General features: G+C 41.6%; 1 protein-coding gene across 11 annotated transcripts in view; it reads left to right on the top strand.

Moving 5' to 3' along the window:
* sfi1 (SFI1 centrin binding protein) overlaps positions 1–16,840 on the top strand; it is a 139,897-nt gene that overhangs the window by 28,571 nt on the left and 94,486 nt on the right. For all 11 annotated transcript variants that reach the window (XM_060843802.1, XM_060843803.1, XM_060843810.1 and 8 more), the window contains 4 exons: positions 1,672–1,742; positions 7,386–7,478; positions 12,423–12,520; positions 14,745–14,811. In XM_060843802.1, the coding sequence (XP_060699785.1) occupies positions 1,672–1,742; positions 7,386–7,478; positions 12,423–12,520; positions 14,745–14,811 (329 nt within the window). The remainder of the gene's footprint in view (positions 1–1,671; positions 1,743–7,385; positions 7,479–12,422; positions 12,521–14,744; positions 14,812–16,840) is intronic.

The following is a 16,840-nucleotide window of genomic DNA, read 5'->3' as shown; positions in this document are numbered from 1 at the left end:
TAAAAAAACAAAGAATTGCTAAAGAATTTCTGCTTGCTTTGAAAGCAAATAATCATAGCTTTGAGCGACAGTTAAGGAGTTGTTGCAGCTGAACTGGAGCTTTTGAGTTGTCTACAGATGGAGCTTTGGTTGGTACAGACAGTCGGTTGATCTTTGGATTAGTGACCAGTTATCGACAATAAAGACCTGCTGCTTGCTAACAATTGTGAGATTGTTTCTCAAATAGCTGAACAATTTTGGGCTATGACCAGATACAGGAAACATATCAGACCAGCTCAGGAGCTCTCTGTTCTCTGCAGTAAAAACCCTTTAAGTCTGAAGAAAAAGTGTTTACCTTCCTTTCAGCAGTTGCCATAAACTGTGATTGTTAAATTATAAATCAGAGACCTATCGCAAATGAATGAGCCACCTCCTGCAAGCGGGTGGAAGCATCTGGAGAAGGATGATCAAAAAGCAATGTTCTGAACAGCACAAGGATCATAAGGAAGCACTGGACCACCTTCCTAGTCCTTCCCTCTGTTCATAACATCATTTTTTTGTCCATTTGTGTGTGTATATGTATGGCGAATAGAATTTAAATTAATGTAATTATTTGCCAACAGCTTATAATTGTTTGCTTGTAGCTAGAATCTACTTGCAATAAAAGCAGCGATGTGTTACTGAGACTTTATAAGGCTCTAGTTAGAATCTGAGGCATCCAGCAGTTGCATGAAGCACACCTGGAGAGTCATCCAGGAAATGTTATACGGGAAAGCTATCTGACTCCAGGGTAACCACACAACTTATGACTTCCAATACAAAACCAAAGCCCCCTCAATCTTCTGATGACACTCCGATACCCCCCAACCAATCCCACTGATAACCATTCCTGACCTGACCTCCCCCACAACCACGTTTGTTCAGTACAGAATCCTGATCTGTGCTTTTCATCAACCTGTGTTTGGAAGACAGGTACGTTGGGAGAACCTTACGTACTCCTTAAAATCTTTAATATTTTTACAATGACTGTAGGAATAACAGGGCTTGATTTCCATTGATCTATCTCAATGAGGCTTGACACAGTCCATGAAGAACTCTGCAAAGCTGGAGCATCTGGGAAAGAATGGACAATACTGTGTTTTTAATAGCACCCTATTTTTCTAAGACTGGCTTAAATGTCCAATGTTCATGTTAATGAATGTTGGCAACTGGGTTAGTTTGATGGGGAGGGTTGGAGAGTCAGGATTAGAGTAAATGGGTAGTTAGCTCTGATTAGTCTGGTTTTTTGAGGTGTGGAGAGGTTGTTACCATAGTCAGGATTGGGAATGGTTATTGAATTGTCAGGCGTTACGTGGTTGTGGGGGAAGGTCAGGTCACAAATGGTTATCCGTGGGATTGTTTGGGGGTGTTGGAGTGTCATCAGAAGATTGAGGGGGCTTTGGTTGTATTCTCCTGTTGCTATTTCTTATTGTCTATGGTCTAGTCGCTTTTGACTAGATCATAACATATTGAACAGTGCTGATAACAGAAATACATGCCTGCTTTCAAACTCTGCATTTCTGTCACGGCCTCTATTTGTGCTCACTTATGATTTCTGTCCATTTCCCTTTGTTTTTTTTTATCCCTCTGTTCTTATTGGTGATCTCTAATGTTAATTGCAAGTCAGCTGTGAATGCTTTAACTTCAATCCAGATGTTTCTCTTGCTGCTGAAAAGACTAACCTGTGTAGATTGGCAGATGATCATTACCACCATCATCTGCTGGTAAGTCATCAACAAAAGTGCTTATGTATGAATTGCAGGGTTTGTCCTGTTCAGTTATTCTTTGATCTAGAAGTACTGAGTGGAATTCTATCTGCTGTCCTCAGTGGAAACCAGCGAGTTGAACTGTGAGGGAGAATTGAACTTTTTTTGTTCTTTGAACTCCTCATCCTCACACCTCATGTCTATATTAGAACAGTACAGCACAGAACAGGCCCTTCAGCCCACGATGTCGTGCCGACCATTGATCCTCATGTATGCACCCTCAAATATCTGTGACCATATACATGTCCAGCAGTCTCTTAAATGTCCCCAATGACTTTGCTTCCACAACTGCTGCTGGCAACGCATTCCATGTTCTCACAACTGTGTAAAGAAACCGCCTCTGACATCCCCTCTATACTTTCCTCCAACCAGCTTAAAACTATGACCCCTCGTGTTAGTCATTTCTGCCCTGGGAAATAGTCTCTGGCTATCGACTCTATCTATGCCTCTCATTATCTTGTACACCTCAATTAGGTCCCCTCTTCTCCTCCTTTCCTCCATTGAAAAAAGTCCGAGCTCAGTCAACCTCTCTTCATAAGATAAACCCTCCAGTCCAGACAGCATCCTGGTAAACCTCCTCTGAATCCTCTCCAAAGCATCCACATCTTCCCTATAATAGGGCAACCAGAACTGGACGCAGTATTCCAAGTGCAGTCTAACCAAAGTTTTATAGAGCTGCAACAAGATCTCACTACTCTTAAACTCAATCCCCTGTTAATGAAAGCCAAAACACCATATGCTTTCTTAACAACCCTGTCCACTTGGGTGGCCATTTTTAGGGATCTATATACCTGCACACCAAGATCCCTCTGTTCCTCCACACTGCCAAAAATCTTATCCTGTACTCAGCTTTCAAATTCGACTTTCCAAAATGCATCACCTCACGTTTATCCAGGTTGAACTCCATCTGATACCTCTCAGCCCACCTCTGCATCCTGTCAATGTCCCGCTGCAGCCTCTATACTGTCAACGACATCTCCAACATTTGTGTCGTCTGCAAACTTGCTGACCCATCCTTCAATCCCCTCATCCAAGTCATTAATAAAAATTACAAACAGTAGAGGCCCAAGGACAGAGCCCTGTGGAACACTACTCACCACTGACTTCCAGGCAGAATATTTTCCTTCTACTACCACTCGCTGTCTTCTGTTGCTCAGCCAATTCCGTATCCAGACAGCTAAGTTCCCCTGTATCCCATTCCTCCTGACCTTCTGAATGAGCCTACCATGGGGAACCTTATCAAATGCCTTGCTGAAGTCCATATACACCACATCCACAGCTCGATCCTCATCAACTGTTCTAGTCACATCCTCAAAGAACTCGATAAGGTTTGTGAGGCATGACCTGCCCCTCACAAAGCCGTGTTGACTGCATTTAATCAAGCCATGCTCTTCCAGATGGTCATAAATCCTATCCCTCAGAATCCTTTCTAACATCTTGCGGATGACAGACGTGAGACTTACTGGTCTGTAATTGCTGGGGATTTCCCTATTTCCTTTCTTGAAGAGAGGGATTACATTTGTCTCTCTCCAGTCCTCAGGTACAACTCCAGTGGAAAGCGAGGATGCAAAGATCTTCGCAGTTGCATTTCTCATTTCCCAAAGCAGCCGAGGACAAATCTGGTCCGGGCCTGGCGACTTGTCAATCTTAATGTTTGACAAAATTTTCAGCACATCAGCTTCCTCTATCTCTATTCATTCCAGCATGCACACCTGCTCTTCAAAGGTCTCATTCACTACAAAGTTAGTTTCTTTCTTAAAGACAGAAGCAAAAAACTCATTTAGGGCTTCCCCTACCTCCTCAGACTCCACACACAAATTCCCTATGCTATCCCTGATCGGCCCTACTCTTTCTTTGACCATTCTCTTATTCCTCACATAAGTGTAAAATGTCTTTGTGTTTTCCCTAATCCGTTCTGCCAAGCCTTTCTCGTGTCCCCTCCTGGCTCTCCTCAGACCATTTTTGAGCTCCTTCCTCACCTGCCTGTAATCCTGTAGAGCTGAGCTTGACCCAGCTACCTCCACCTTATGTAAGCTACCTTCTCCATTTTGCTGAGACGCTCCACTGCTCTCGTCATCCAAGGTTCCTTTATCTTACCTCTTCTTGCCTGTCTCAGAGGGACATATTTATTCATCACTCGCAACAACTGTTCCTTAAACAGTCTCCACATGTCTATAGTGCCTTTTCCATGGAACAATCGCTCCCAATCCATGCTTCCTAACTCATGCCTAATCGCATCATAGTTTCCTCTTCCCCAATTAAATATCCTCCCATTTTGCCTAATCCTCTCCTCCTCCATAGCTATGTAGAATGTGAGGCAGTTGTGGTCACTATCACCAAAATGTTCTCCCACCACAAGATCTGATACCTGACCCGGCTCGTTTCCGAGCACTAAGTCTACAATGGCCTCTCTCCTCGTCGGCCTGTCAACATACCGAGTTAGGAAACCCTCCTGAACACACCTTACAAAAACTACTCCATTCAAATCTTCTACTCGAAGGAGGTTCCAATCAATATTGGGAAAGTTAAAGTCACCCATTACAACAACCCTACTACGTCCACAAAATCTGCCGACCTATGCTTTCTTCAATCTCCCCGCTGCTATTGGGGGACCTGTAGTAAACCCCTAATGAGGTGACTGCTCCTTTGCTGTTCCTAATTTCCATCCATACTGACTCGGTAGGCAGATCTTCCTCGAGAATGGAAGCTTCTGTAGCTGTGATACCCTCTCTGATTAGTAGTGCTGCACCCCCTCCTCTTTTTTCCCCCCTCCCTAATCTTTTTAAATGCTCTAAACCCTGGAACATCCAGCAACCATTCCTGCTCCTCCGATACCCATGTCTCTGTTATGGCCACAACATCATAGCAACAGGTACTGATCCATGCTCTAAGTTCATCACTTTCATTCCTGATACTCCTTGCGTTAAAGCAAACACACTTTAACTGATCCCTTGGTTCCTTCCCAGGAAAATCCTTCCCACTAGCTGGTCTACCTCTTGCTATTGCCTCATCTGCATCAACTCTCACCTCTGGTATACAGCTCAGGTTCCCACCCCCCTGCCATACTGGTTTAAACCCTCTCGAACTACTCGAGCAAACCTTCCACCCAGGACATTGGTCCCCTTCCAGTTCAGATGCAACCCGTCCTTCTTGTACAGGTCCCACCTTCCCCAGAAGGCATCCCAATTATCTACATATCTGAAGCCCTCCCTCCTACACCAGCTGCGCAGCCACATGTTAAGCTGCGCCCGCTCCCTGTTCCTCGCCTCGCTATCTCGTGGCACCGGTAGTAAACTAGAGAACATTACTGTGTTCGTCCTGCTTTGTAGCTTCCATTCTAACTCCCTGAAATCACTTTTTATATCCTCGATCCTTTTCCTGGCTATATCATTAGTGCCAATATGTAACACGATTTCTGGCTGTTCACCCTCCCCTTTTAGAACCTTATACACCCGATCGGAGACGTCCCGGACCTTGGCACCAGGGAGGCAACATACCTTCTGGGAATTCCGATCCTGACCACAGAATCTCCTGTCGATTCCCCTAACTATCGAGTCCCCTACCACGAGTACTTTTCTATTCTGCCCCCTTCCCTTCTTTGCCATAGTGTCAGGCTCAGTGTCAGAGAACTGACTGCTATGGCTTTCCTCTGGTAAGTCATCCCCCCCCAGCAGTTTCCAAAACGGTATACTTATTGCTGAGGGGACTGTCCACAGGGGATCCCTGCACTGTCTGTCTGTCCCCTTTCCTCCCCCTAACTGTAACCCATCTATCTTTGTCCTGAGCCTTTAGGAGTGACCAACTCCTGGCAACTCCTCTCAATTAGTGAGTCATAGAGTCCTACAGCATGGAGACAGGCCCTTTGGCCCAAACTGATCCATGCCGACCAAAATGTCCGTCCACACTAACCCCATTTCCCTGCGCTTGGCCCATATTCTTCTAAAATTTTCCTGTCCATATATTTGTCCAAATGCCTTTTAAATGTTGTTAATATACCAGCTTCAATCACTTTCACTGGCAGCTCATTCCATATGCGTACCACCCTCTGTGTAAAAACATTGCCCCTCAGGTTCCCTTTTATTTTTCCCTCTAACCTTATACTGATGCCCTCTAGTCCTTGATTGTCCAATCGTGGGGAAAAAAAACTGAGTGCATTCACCCTATCCCATGCCTTTCATGATCTTATACGTTTCTATAAGATCCCCCTCAGTCTCCTACGCTCTAAAGAAAATAGTCCTAGTTTGTCCAACCTATACCTATAACTCAGACCCTTGAGTCCAGGCAATGGTCTTGTAAATTTCTTCTGCACTCTTTCCAGTTTAATAACATCCTTCATAAAGTAAGATGACCAAAACTGAACACAATACTCCAAGTGTGGCCTCACAACATCCTGTACAACTGCAACATAACTTCCCAACTTCTATACCCTGACTGATGAAGGCCAATGTGCCAAAATCCACCTTCACTGCCTTGTCTACCTCTGACTCCACTTTCAGAGAACCATGCACCTGAACTCCAAGGTCCCTCTATTTCACTACACTTCTTAAGGCCCTACCATTCACCATGAAACTCCTATCTTGATCTGACTTTTCAAAATGCAAGACTTCTCACTTATCTACATTAAACTCCATTTGCCATTTCTCAGCCGACTTCTCCAGCTGATTGAGGTCCTGCTGCAATTTCTGAAAACCTAGGAGCAGCACGGTGGCTCAGTGGTTAGCACTGCTGCCTCACAGCACCAGGGTCCCAGATTCAATTCTAGCCTTGGGTGACTTGTCTCTGTGGAGTTTGCACATTCTCCCTGTGTCTGCGTGGATTTCCTCCTGGTGCTCCAGTTTCTTCCCACAGTCCAAAGATGTGCAGGTCAGGTGAATTGGCCATGCTAAATTGCCCATAGTGTTAGGTGCATTAGTCAGAGTGAAATGGGTCTGAGTCGGTTACTCTTCGGAGGATCGGTGTAGACTGGTTGGGCTGAAGGGCATGTTTCCACACTGTAGGGAATCTAATCATCCTCACTGTCCACGATACTGCTTATTTTAGTGTCATCAGCAAATTTGCTAATTATACCTTGTACATTTTCATCCAAATCATTGATATAAGTAATAAACAGTAATGGGCCCAATATCAAACCCTGAGGCACTCCTCCAGTCACAGGCCTCCGGTCCTATAAGCAACCCTCCACTATTATCCTCTTCTTCCAACCATCGAGCAATTGTGCATCCAATTTGCCAGCTCACCCTGGATTCCACAGAATCCAACCTTCCAGTGCAGCCTACCATGTGGAACCTTGTCAAAGGCCTTAATGAAATCCATTTGACTATGTTGCCTACCCTGCCCTCATCAACCTTTCTGGTCACTTGATCAAAGAACTGTAACAATTTTCTTTGAGGCATGATCTCCCGCGCACAAAGCCATGCTGACTACTTCTAATCAAACCCCCTTTTTCCAAATACATGTATATCTTATCTCTCAGAATCGCCTCAAGTAGTCTACAATATTCCGTTAACCTTGCTGGTAAGAAGAAATACAGCTACTCCTGTAGAAGCATTGGAAGTTTTTTTTTGTTCTATGTCATTATTTTTAAAAATTATCTTTTACCAGCAATCAAGTGTTACTGCTCTGAGGTTCAATGTGAGAAGCATTCGACAGAAACAGATGTTTAATAACCTGGCGCACCAACAATTCCATGTTTGGGTAAGAATTTCTTATTTATCTCCAGTGAGTTTGAGCACATATGGGGAAAAAAAATGATTGAATCAAGGTGAGCAATTATTTGAAACATTAAACCTGCATCTTCCATAAGCAATATGAAATAAGGGACTCATTCCTCTTCAGCCAATAATATTTGGGATAATTGATCCTTAGCTATCTTAGCAGATGTCTCTTGAAGTACTTAAGCAGGGTTACTGTAGCTATATCTAAGTCATGGAATAAAACAGTTCGGACAAGAAATAGAGCCAAATGACAGCTTGAGCACACATTAACAAAGTATAATAAGGATTTTAGAAATATTAGTCTCTATTTTAGATCAAAATTGTAGTTTGGATTATCAGCCCTTTCAGGGTAGCAACTCATTTATTCTCCTAAATAAAAGCTAATTACTGCAGATGCTGGAATCTGAAACCAAAAGAGAAAATGCTGGAAAATCTCAGCAAGTCTGGCAGCATCTGTTAGGAGAGAAAAAAGCTGACGTTTCGAGTCTAACTGACCCTTTGTCAAAGCTTTGACAAAGGGTCAGTTAGACTCGAAACGTCCGCTCTTTTCTCTCTTTACAGATGCTCCCAGACTTGCTGAGATTTTGCAGCATTTTCTCTTTTGGTTTATTCTCCTGGCTGTTCTTGTTGTTGTGGAAGTGTTTGATGCTTTCCAGAATGCTTTGAAGTTGCCTAAATCTGCAAATTGTTGTGTTGCACACACTGAAGGATTGTGTGCTGACTTCAAAGATTCTAATCAGATGACTTTCTCCAAACATGAGGGCAGTATTTTTATTCCACTTCATTCCAGCATTACGGGGAAAATGAACAGAGGAGTCACAGAACAGGACAAGTTGTTGGAAGAAACCATAGGCTGTAAGAAATAGGAACAGCAGTCCCTTGAGTTTCTTCTGCCATTCAGTAGGATTGTGGCTGATCAGATGTTGCTCACATCTAGCTTCCTGTATTTTCCCCGTGTCTTTTTTGTTTTCCCTTCCAAAATCTACATGTTTCCTGCATTATACTTCATTTGCTAACTTTTAACCTACTTACTTAATCTTTCAGTATCACCCTGTAAACTGTTTGTATCCCTCTCCCAATTTAGCCATCAGTCTATTTTGCATTGTCTGCAAATATGGCTACAATTCTTGTGCTTTCCTTCCTCCAAGTCATTTAATGTAAATTGTAAACAGTTGCAGTCCCAGCCCTGATCCCCTTGGAATCCTACTGGGCCCCGGTTGCCAATTTGAAAAAGAACCTCACTCGTTGTTTCCTGCCCATGAGCCACATTCTCTATCCATGCAAATATATGATCTCTAATACCATGGGCTCACAAATTTTGTGAGGTACCTTATTGAACACCTTGGAGTCCATAACAATACCTCAATAGTTCCCTTGTTTGTACTCTGGGTGAGACTTCCTCAAAAAACAAATGAATGAGTCCAACACAATTTCCCTTTCATGAAGCCGTGCTGACACTGCTTGATCAGGTTATAATTTCCTAAATGTGCTGCTATTATTTCCTTATTAATAAATTCCAAGAGTAGATGTTGGCTAATCAGCCTATAGTTACCTGTTTTTTGTCTTTCTTCCTTTTTGAATAGGAGTGTCACTTTGATAGTTTTCTAATCTTCTTGTACTTCAAGGATTTTGGAAAATTACAATCAATGTGCCCACTATTCTTATAGCTTCATCTTTTAGGTGGGAGGAGAGGAGGGGGCAGAGAAGCTTTATCTGCCCAGTCCATTCAGAAAGCACTTGGAGAATCCTCTGAGCACAATGCTGTAAAATGTGCTGGTGACATTGTTTAATATTACTATGTCAATTAGATCAAAAATTGATGAACTGCCTGGTGGTGTAGTGCACCAGTGACAATGTCCATACGATAATTAAATGCATTTTTGTGGTTACTGGACTAAAACTGATTTCTTGACAGTTGTGTCACTTCTAAGCAGTTATAGGCAGACTTCAGTTCGCCAGTTATATTATCCAGCAAATCATTCCTTCATGGAAGGTTAGTTTCTGTCACCATTCATTCATAACAAGGGTACAACATAACTAGTCCATCTCATTCTTCAATTAGTCCCTGTATTGTTCTCATTTTCATTGTCTGCTTCATGAAGCAGAATATATAAAAGCTGATTTAATTCTAGGAATTTTGCAGAATCTTTATTCCTGGAGTTCGTCTTAATTGGATTTGCAATAACATTCAATTCAGTGAAGCTTTGTTACACTTCCAGCTGTCCGTTGTCCTCCATTGTGTGCTCGTGGTTTCACATTGCATTTTGTTCAGGTGAATCACCGTGGTTTTTCTCCATTGGTTCGGATGTGTTTAACAAACTAGTTATTGTGAAACTGCAGTTCCAAGAGACAGTGGCTTCAACATGTACTAAGTCTGTGCATGCCCATTGTTTCAAGGCAGCTTCAGCACATATGATTGATGGAGTTTAATTGTTGAGAAATATGTGGCAGCTTTTGAACAACGTCATCAGAGGCTTCAAGTTTGATGCCAAGAACTTGAGGTTAACTGATCCCACCTTAGACAAGGTGAAGAATTGAAGATTAATTGAGAAGATGGATATGATTGGTTAGTTAGTTCCCATTCCTGATTGTGATTTGATGACCTCCGCTCCAGAGTAAATGCACATTCCTGAACCAGAACCTGGCATGATGAGGTGTCTTTCACAGTCCAATTGCTCACTGACAGCTGCTGGTACAAGTGAGGAATAACAACTTGACTGAGGACCACAGTGGTTTTAGATGTATATTTCAGCAAAAGTAAGTTTTTTTTCAGGAGGCATTGGCGAGCACTTTAGAGAACAATGTGCTCTGTACCATTGCAAGTTTCACAACACTATTTCAGGATATTAGAATACAATGCAACAGTAACTGTCCCATCTTGGTGAGTTGGGCTCCCCTGGCATTGCTCAGTATACTAATTCCAACCATCTTTCCTTCAATGCATTGTCCATCCTTGGGGGAAATCAGTGTGAGGTTTTGCAGCCTCTTTTCCATTTGTGGCTGAAGTATACAGTTAAACTGTGACAGTGATGAACAGCTTTGTAAGAAAATCTAAGTGATATGTCACTTTGTGTTGGTGACCATGTAGGCAATATTATTTATATAACAAATGGTGTTTTTAAAAATCTTAAGATGCTGGATTAAGGTGGCGCAAATTGTTAATTCACAGCAGAAGACAAACTTTCTGCATAAGTGACAGATGAGGACCTTTTCTCCCAGGCATTATGGAGCACATTCTGGATAATTTCCAAGCTTGTGCTGTCAATTGTGATGTCTCCGTTTAGCTACACAGATTAATGAGATCAGATCTTCAGAGACCCATTGTCTCCGCAAATACTTAATGTAGGAACTATCGTGAAGTTGCTGAATGATCATCTTTTCTTGGCAGATAAAATTACAATCAGTGTAATCTTTATTGTCTTATACAATTTCAAGAAATATGAATCATTTCCTTTTGCAGTAAACTGTACATTTCTCATAAGTTATTCTTCATTCAAAACTTTGAAAGATAACTTTTTTTGCTGCCTGTGATTCAAAACTTGTTTCCTCATGTTGTTGAAGCAGAAATCTCTAATTTAAGGAACAAATGTTGCTCAGTGTGTTTTTTCGAACTCCCGTTTCTTTATCTCTCAATTGGCATTTGAAATTATGTAAGATCTTGACGGAATGGGTGGGAAGAAACTGATTTGATTAAATTCCATAACAAGACACCAATTTAAGATAATTGGCAAAGAATCCAAGGGAGGGAGAGGAGAATTTTTTTATATTTTGTGTTGTTTTTGGTCTGGAATAGATGTTACAGGGGATCCTTGAATAACTTGAAAAAATAGATTGTCACCTGAAGCAAAAACTTTGCAGGACAGTGGGGAAAGAAAGGGGAGTAGAATGAATTGCATTATCTTCCAGAGAGGTGGAATGAGCATGATTGCTGATGAACATAAGAACATAAGAAATAAGAGCAGGAGTAGGCCACCTGACCTGTTGAGCCTGCTCCACCATTCAATAAGATCACTGCTGACCTTTTCATGGACCCAGCTCCACTTACCTGACCACTCGCCATAACCCTTAATTCCCTCAGTGTTTGAAAATCAATCTTTGCCTTAAAAACATTCAATGAGATAACCTCTGCTGCTTCACTGGACAGGGAATTCCACAGATTTGTAACCCTTTGGGTGAAGAAATTCCTCCTCAACTCAGTCCTAAATCTGCTCCCACTTATTTTGTGGCTATGCCCCCCAGTTCTAGTTTCACTCGCCAGTGGAAACAGCCTCCCTGCTTCTATCTTGTCTGTTCCCTACCCGTTTTTATACGTTAGCATAATTCGCATTCTTCTAAACTCCAATGAGTATAGTCTTAGTCCACTCAATCCGTCTTCATAAGCCAACCCTCTCACCTCTGGAATCAACCTAGTGAATCTGCTGCAATCTATGCTTTGGTGATATGACTGTGAATTCCATTTACTAGAGCTGAAGCTGTTACAGTTTAGGAATCATGTTTGCTCAGACATTTGAGGCCTGGACTAAAACCAGATTTTAGTTTGTCTGAATTCAGGTTTAAATATAAGATGCTCCTTGACCTCCAGTGTTTTCAATGGTTTGGTTTTCATGACAGTCTGTTTCAAGAAAGAAGCGTAATTGAACAAGCTTCTTTGAATTCATGAAATTCAATCTATTAATCCGTGCCCCCCGCACCACCGCACCACCACCACCTCAAATAAAGTGAGTTTCTTCGGTGTAAATGTGCACAACTTGCAGGTGGGAAACAATGGAAAGTGCACTCATGAACCTACATGTTAAATTGGCTGATGCATGTATTTATGACAAAACCCCTATCACTTCACCTGGGCTCATTTAACTATGCAGTTCTATAAATACTGGGACCTGAGCCTGCATTTCTGGTCTCTTAATTACTTTTGTTCTGACAGATGCTGCGAAGGTGCTGGAATCAGTGGAAATTATGTTTGGATCAGCAAGAGGAGCTTGAACTTAGAGCATTGACAGGACAAGCCCAAAACCATTTCAGGTATTCCTGTGCTTTGAGAATGGTTAACTGTTTAGTTTCCTGACTCTCAATAATCAGACATAATGGAAAAGTGACAATATCTTGAATGTTCTAAGGCTGATCTGTTCCTACTTACTGTGAACGTACCTTGCCTTGAATCTCCCAAATCTGCTTCTAATATTGTGTAGACTTTTGATTCAGAAATCTTTTGTCAGTTCCTGTGATCAAGTGCCACAGAACTGTTTGGTCAGATTTCTGAGTGTCAGATGCTTGAACCTGAATGTCTTTCTGATGACTCCTGTCTGTTCAGATACAGAGTGCTACTGCATAAAAACACATCATTGTATAGTTAGCTAATCAGTTTGATATCTGATCACAGGTAATTTGACAGCATCTGGAAGATGTCATGAGGGTGGTCCTCAGGCTTCTGAAGGTTTAGGCCAACCGTCTGATAGCAACAGTGACTGAAGGTGCCTGACCTCAATGTTGAGTCAGCCCTGATGTCTGAAACGAATTGTTAGTTTGTGAGCTGGTTTGGTTCCTGTACAAGACCAAAACAAGAGACGTGAAATAAAAAACAAATTCTGGAAATGCTTGGCAGGTCGCGTCACATGGAGAGTCAAACAGTGTTGATATTTCAAGTCAGTGACCTGAAATATGAATTCTGTTTCTTTCTGCATATCTATAACAAGGGTCTTTTCTCTAGGGTGAGGGAGTTCAAAACTAGGTGGAAAAAGTTTAAGGTGAGAGGAGAAAGTTTTAAAAAGGACATGAGGGGCAACTTTTTTACACAGGGAGTAGTTCATGTGTGGAATGAACTGCCAGAGGAAGTGGTGGATGCAGGTGCAGTTACAAAGTTTTAAAGCTATTTGGATAAATACATGATGAGGAAAGGTTTGAAGGGATATGGGCCAAATGCAGGCAAGTGGGACTAAGTTTAGGTTGGGAACATTGTTGGCATGGATAGTTGGACTGCAAAATCTATTTCTGTCCTATAAGACTCTCTAACTGATTATTTTCAGTGTTTAAAAGTTGAAAGAATTGCAGATACTATAAGTCAGAGACAAAAGTAAAAATAGAAATGAAATTAGAAATAGCTGGAAAAGCTCAGCAGGTGTGGTAGCATCTGTGGAGAGAAATCCGAGTTCATGTTTTGGGTGGCCACAATGATCTCCTGGACTGATTTTGTTTGCCAAAGGGCTTCAGAAATGTACCATTTTTATTTCCAATACTCATCTGTATTTGTAATCTGGCATTTTACCTTTCCTAGGATAGTGCATTTTGAACTGGGGGTCTTTGTATTGAGATGAACATGACAGTACATGTATGTTAGAACCGCTTGCTGGACTATTTATAAATGCAAAACACTTATTCAGTAGATCAAGCAGGTGGTGCCAGATTTGTTGAGTTTCTCCAGCATTTATTATTTTTGTTTCAGATTTCCAACACCTGTAGTATTTTGCTTTTATTTTTGGACCATGAATTTTTGTTAGCTGTTTGTCAAGTTTTATATGTTCTCAGATTTCTTTCTGGCCAGGCACTGATTGCATCTGACCTGTCTGAGCGAGAGATTGCTTTTGCTGCTGCTGACCCATTCACCCCTCAGCCATTGTAGATACTTCATCGCTTGACTGATGAGCGATAAACAGCATGGTTTTGTGAGGGGAAGGTCGTACCACACTAACTTGATTGAGATTTTTGAGGAGGTGATGAAAGTTATCCTTTTCTGTATCCTCTCCAAAGCATCCAGATGCTTCTGGTAGTGTGGTGACCAGAACTGTATGCAATATACCAAGTGTGGCCTAATTAAAGTTTCACAAAGCTGCAGTGTAACTTGTCTATTCTTAAAAATGCCCCCTTTCAATGAAGGCAAGCATGCCATAGGTATTTTTACTACCTTATCTACCTGAGCTTCCACCTTCAGTGATCCTGTAAGTGAAGACGGTTTTAGTATGGAAGGGCAATATGTGGCATCGCAGGCATGAAGGGCCAAAGTGCCTGTCCCTGTGCTGTACTGTTCTTTATACTGTGGATCCTTGGGCAATGTACAAAGTTGCTTCAAATTGCAATGCAGTTGGTCAATGGAAAGATCTAGGACTAATTTTCTTTTTTCACTGAAAGTAAGTAAGTATTAGAAGCAATTATCACTTGAGTTAATTATACTTTATTGACACTAAAATGCCTGGAATCCTACAACTCTATTTCATGTCACTAACTTTTCTGAAACTGCATCTTTCTTTTCCAGGGAGGTATTGCTGAGGAAATCTTTCCATTGTTGGATAAAAGGCATTCAAGAGGAAAAGTGGTATCAGGTGAGGAATAAGAACATGATCCTGAACAAGAGAATTGAAGTAGTTCTGTATAGTAATTCCAGTGGTTAAACAGGTAGACCAGTAGAACCCAGATTGACTCAGCCGTTTTCATTTAAAGAATGTCAAATTATTAATTTTCAGTCTGTTAACATGTCACAGGTGAAATACGCTTTGCAGCAAAAACACAAGCATTTCACTTGTTTTGAAATGACAGTTAAAAACAATTTAAAGCAATTCAAGAAAACAGTCTTGCTCAGCATCAGCCTATTTCCACCCCTCACCAGTCTCCCTGGATTTTGGACTACTCCTCCATACACTTAGTTGCCTGTTTGCTGTCTCCTTCAGATGACGGAGGCCTGTGTCATTACTGAATGCCTGAGCTAAACTTTCTCAATACCCTTTTGGTTGGGTTTCCTTCAGTAAGAAATTCACAGCACCACCCAGAAGTCCTGTGCCTTCCTTTGTGCTTGGAACTCACCTCAGGCCTATTGTTGCCTGATTTCACAAGCATGATTTTCTTGAGCTGAGGTCCACACCTTTGCCCAACCCCATTGTCCTGCAGTGTCACGGGAGTGAAAATAGTCACAAGTATGGGATCAGCTGGATTAATCTTTCAGAGGATTATTCATTTCATTTCATTTCAAATTCTTCTACTGGACTTTGCTGGCCAGGCCAGTATTTGTTGGTCATGCCTAACTGCTCTGGAGCTGTTGGATTTTTTTTAGGTCATTTCAGAGAACAATTAAGTGTTAACCACATTGCTGCAGGTCTGAAGTCACATAGGACAAGACCAGATAAGGATGGCACTTAACCTGCTCTGACGAGCATGAGTTCGTGGTGATCATTACTGAAACTAGCATTCCATTCCGGATGTTAGTAATTGAATTTAAATTTAATTATTGTGGCAGGATTTGATCCATATCCCAGAGGATTAACCTGGCCAATTGGATAACTAGCTTAGCCATAACATCTCTCACTTGAAGAACGTTTCAATGTGGAGCTGTATTCCATGTTCATGAGTGCAGTTGGACAATATGGAAAGTAGCTTGGAACTGTTGTGAAGAACAATTAATTTTCAGCTGGTTTCAAAATCCCTGCTGAACCTTGCAACTAAATTATATTGTGATCCTCTGTGTAATGCTGATTTATTAAATTACTTCTGAGGGCTCTAATTGTCTGATTAAGTTGTTAAATAGACAACCTGAACTGTTCTGAGTTGTTTTACTGTGGTTTAATAATTGCATTAGTGAAAGTGAGGAACTTTTGGTTGATTCTACTTTGAACATACTTTATAAAAAGATAGTTTCTATACTGTATTTAGTGAAATGATGCCTGTAGACAAGTGTATTTTAAAAATCATCCTTCACTTATGCATTCATGCAGCCTTGTAGCGTGGAAACAGACCCTTCAGTCCAACCAGTCCATGCCAAACTAAACTAGTCCCATCTGCCTGCTTCTGGTCCATAACCCTCCAAACCTTTCCTATTCATCTACTTATCCAAATGTTTTTTTAAACGTTGCAATTGTATCCACCACTTCCTCAGGAAGCTCATTCCCCATGTGAATCGCCCTCTGTGTTAATAATTTGCTCCTCATGTCTTTTTAAAATCTCTCTCAACTCACTTTAAATATGTGCCCCATTGTCTCAAATCCTCAATCCTAGGGAAAAGACAACTACCATTAACTCTATCTATACCTCTCATTATTTTATAAACTTCTATCAGGTCGCCTGTCAACCTCCTTCACTCCAGTGAAAAGGTCCCAGTCTATCCAGCCTTGCTTTATAACTCAAACTTTGCATACCCAGCAAGATACTGGTAAATCTCTTCCGAATCCTTTCCAGCTCAATAATATTCTTTCTACAACTGAGCGACCAGAACTGGACACAGTATTCCAGAAGAGGCCTCACCAAGATAGTGGAATCAAGGGTTATGGGGATAAGGCAGGAACAGGATACTGATTGAGGATGATCAGCCATGATCATAATGAATGGTGATGCTGGCTCAAAGGGCAGAATGGCCTACTCCTG

Source organism: Hemiscyllium ocellatum, chromosome 24, assembly GCF_020745735.1.
Source record: "Hemiscyllium ocellatum isolate sHemOce1 chromosome 24, sHemOce1.pat.X.cur, whole genome shotgun sequence".
In the NCBI taxonomy this organism is placed as follows: domain Eukaryota; kingdom Metazoa; phylum Chordata; class Chondrichthyes; order Orectolobiformes; family Hemiscylliidae; genus Hemiscyllium; species Hemiscyllium ocellatum.
This window is presented reverse-complemented; position numbering and strand designations above follow the sequence as displayed.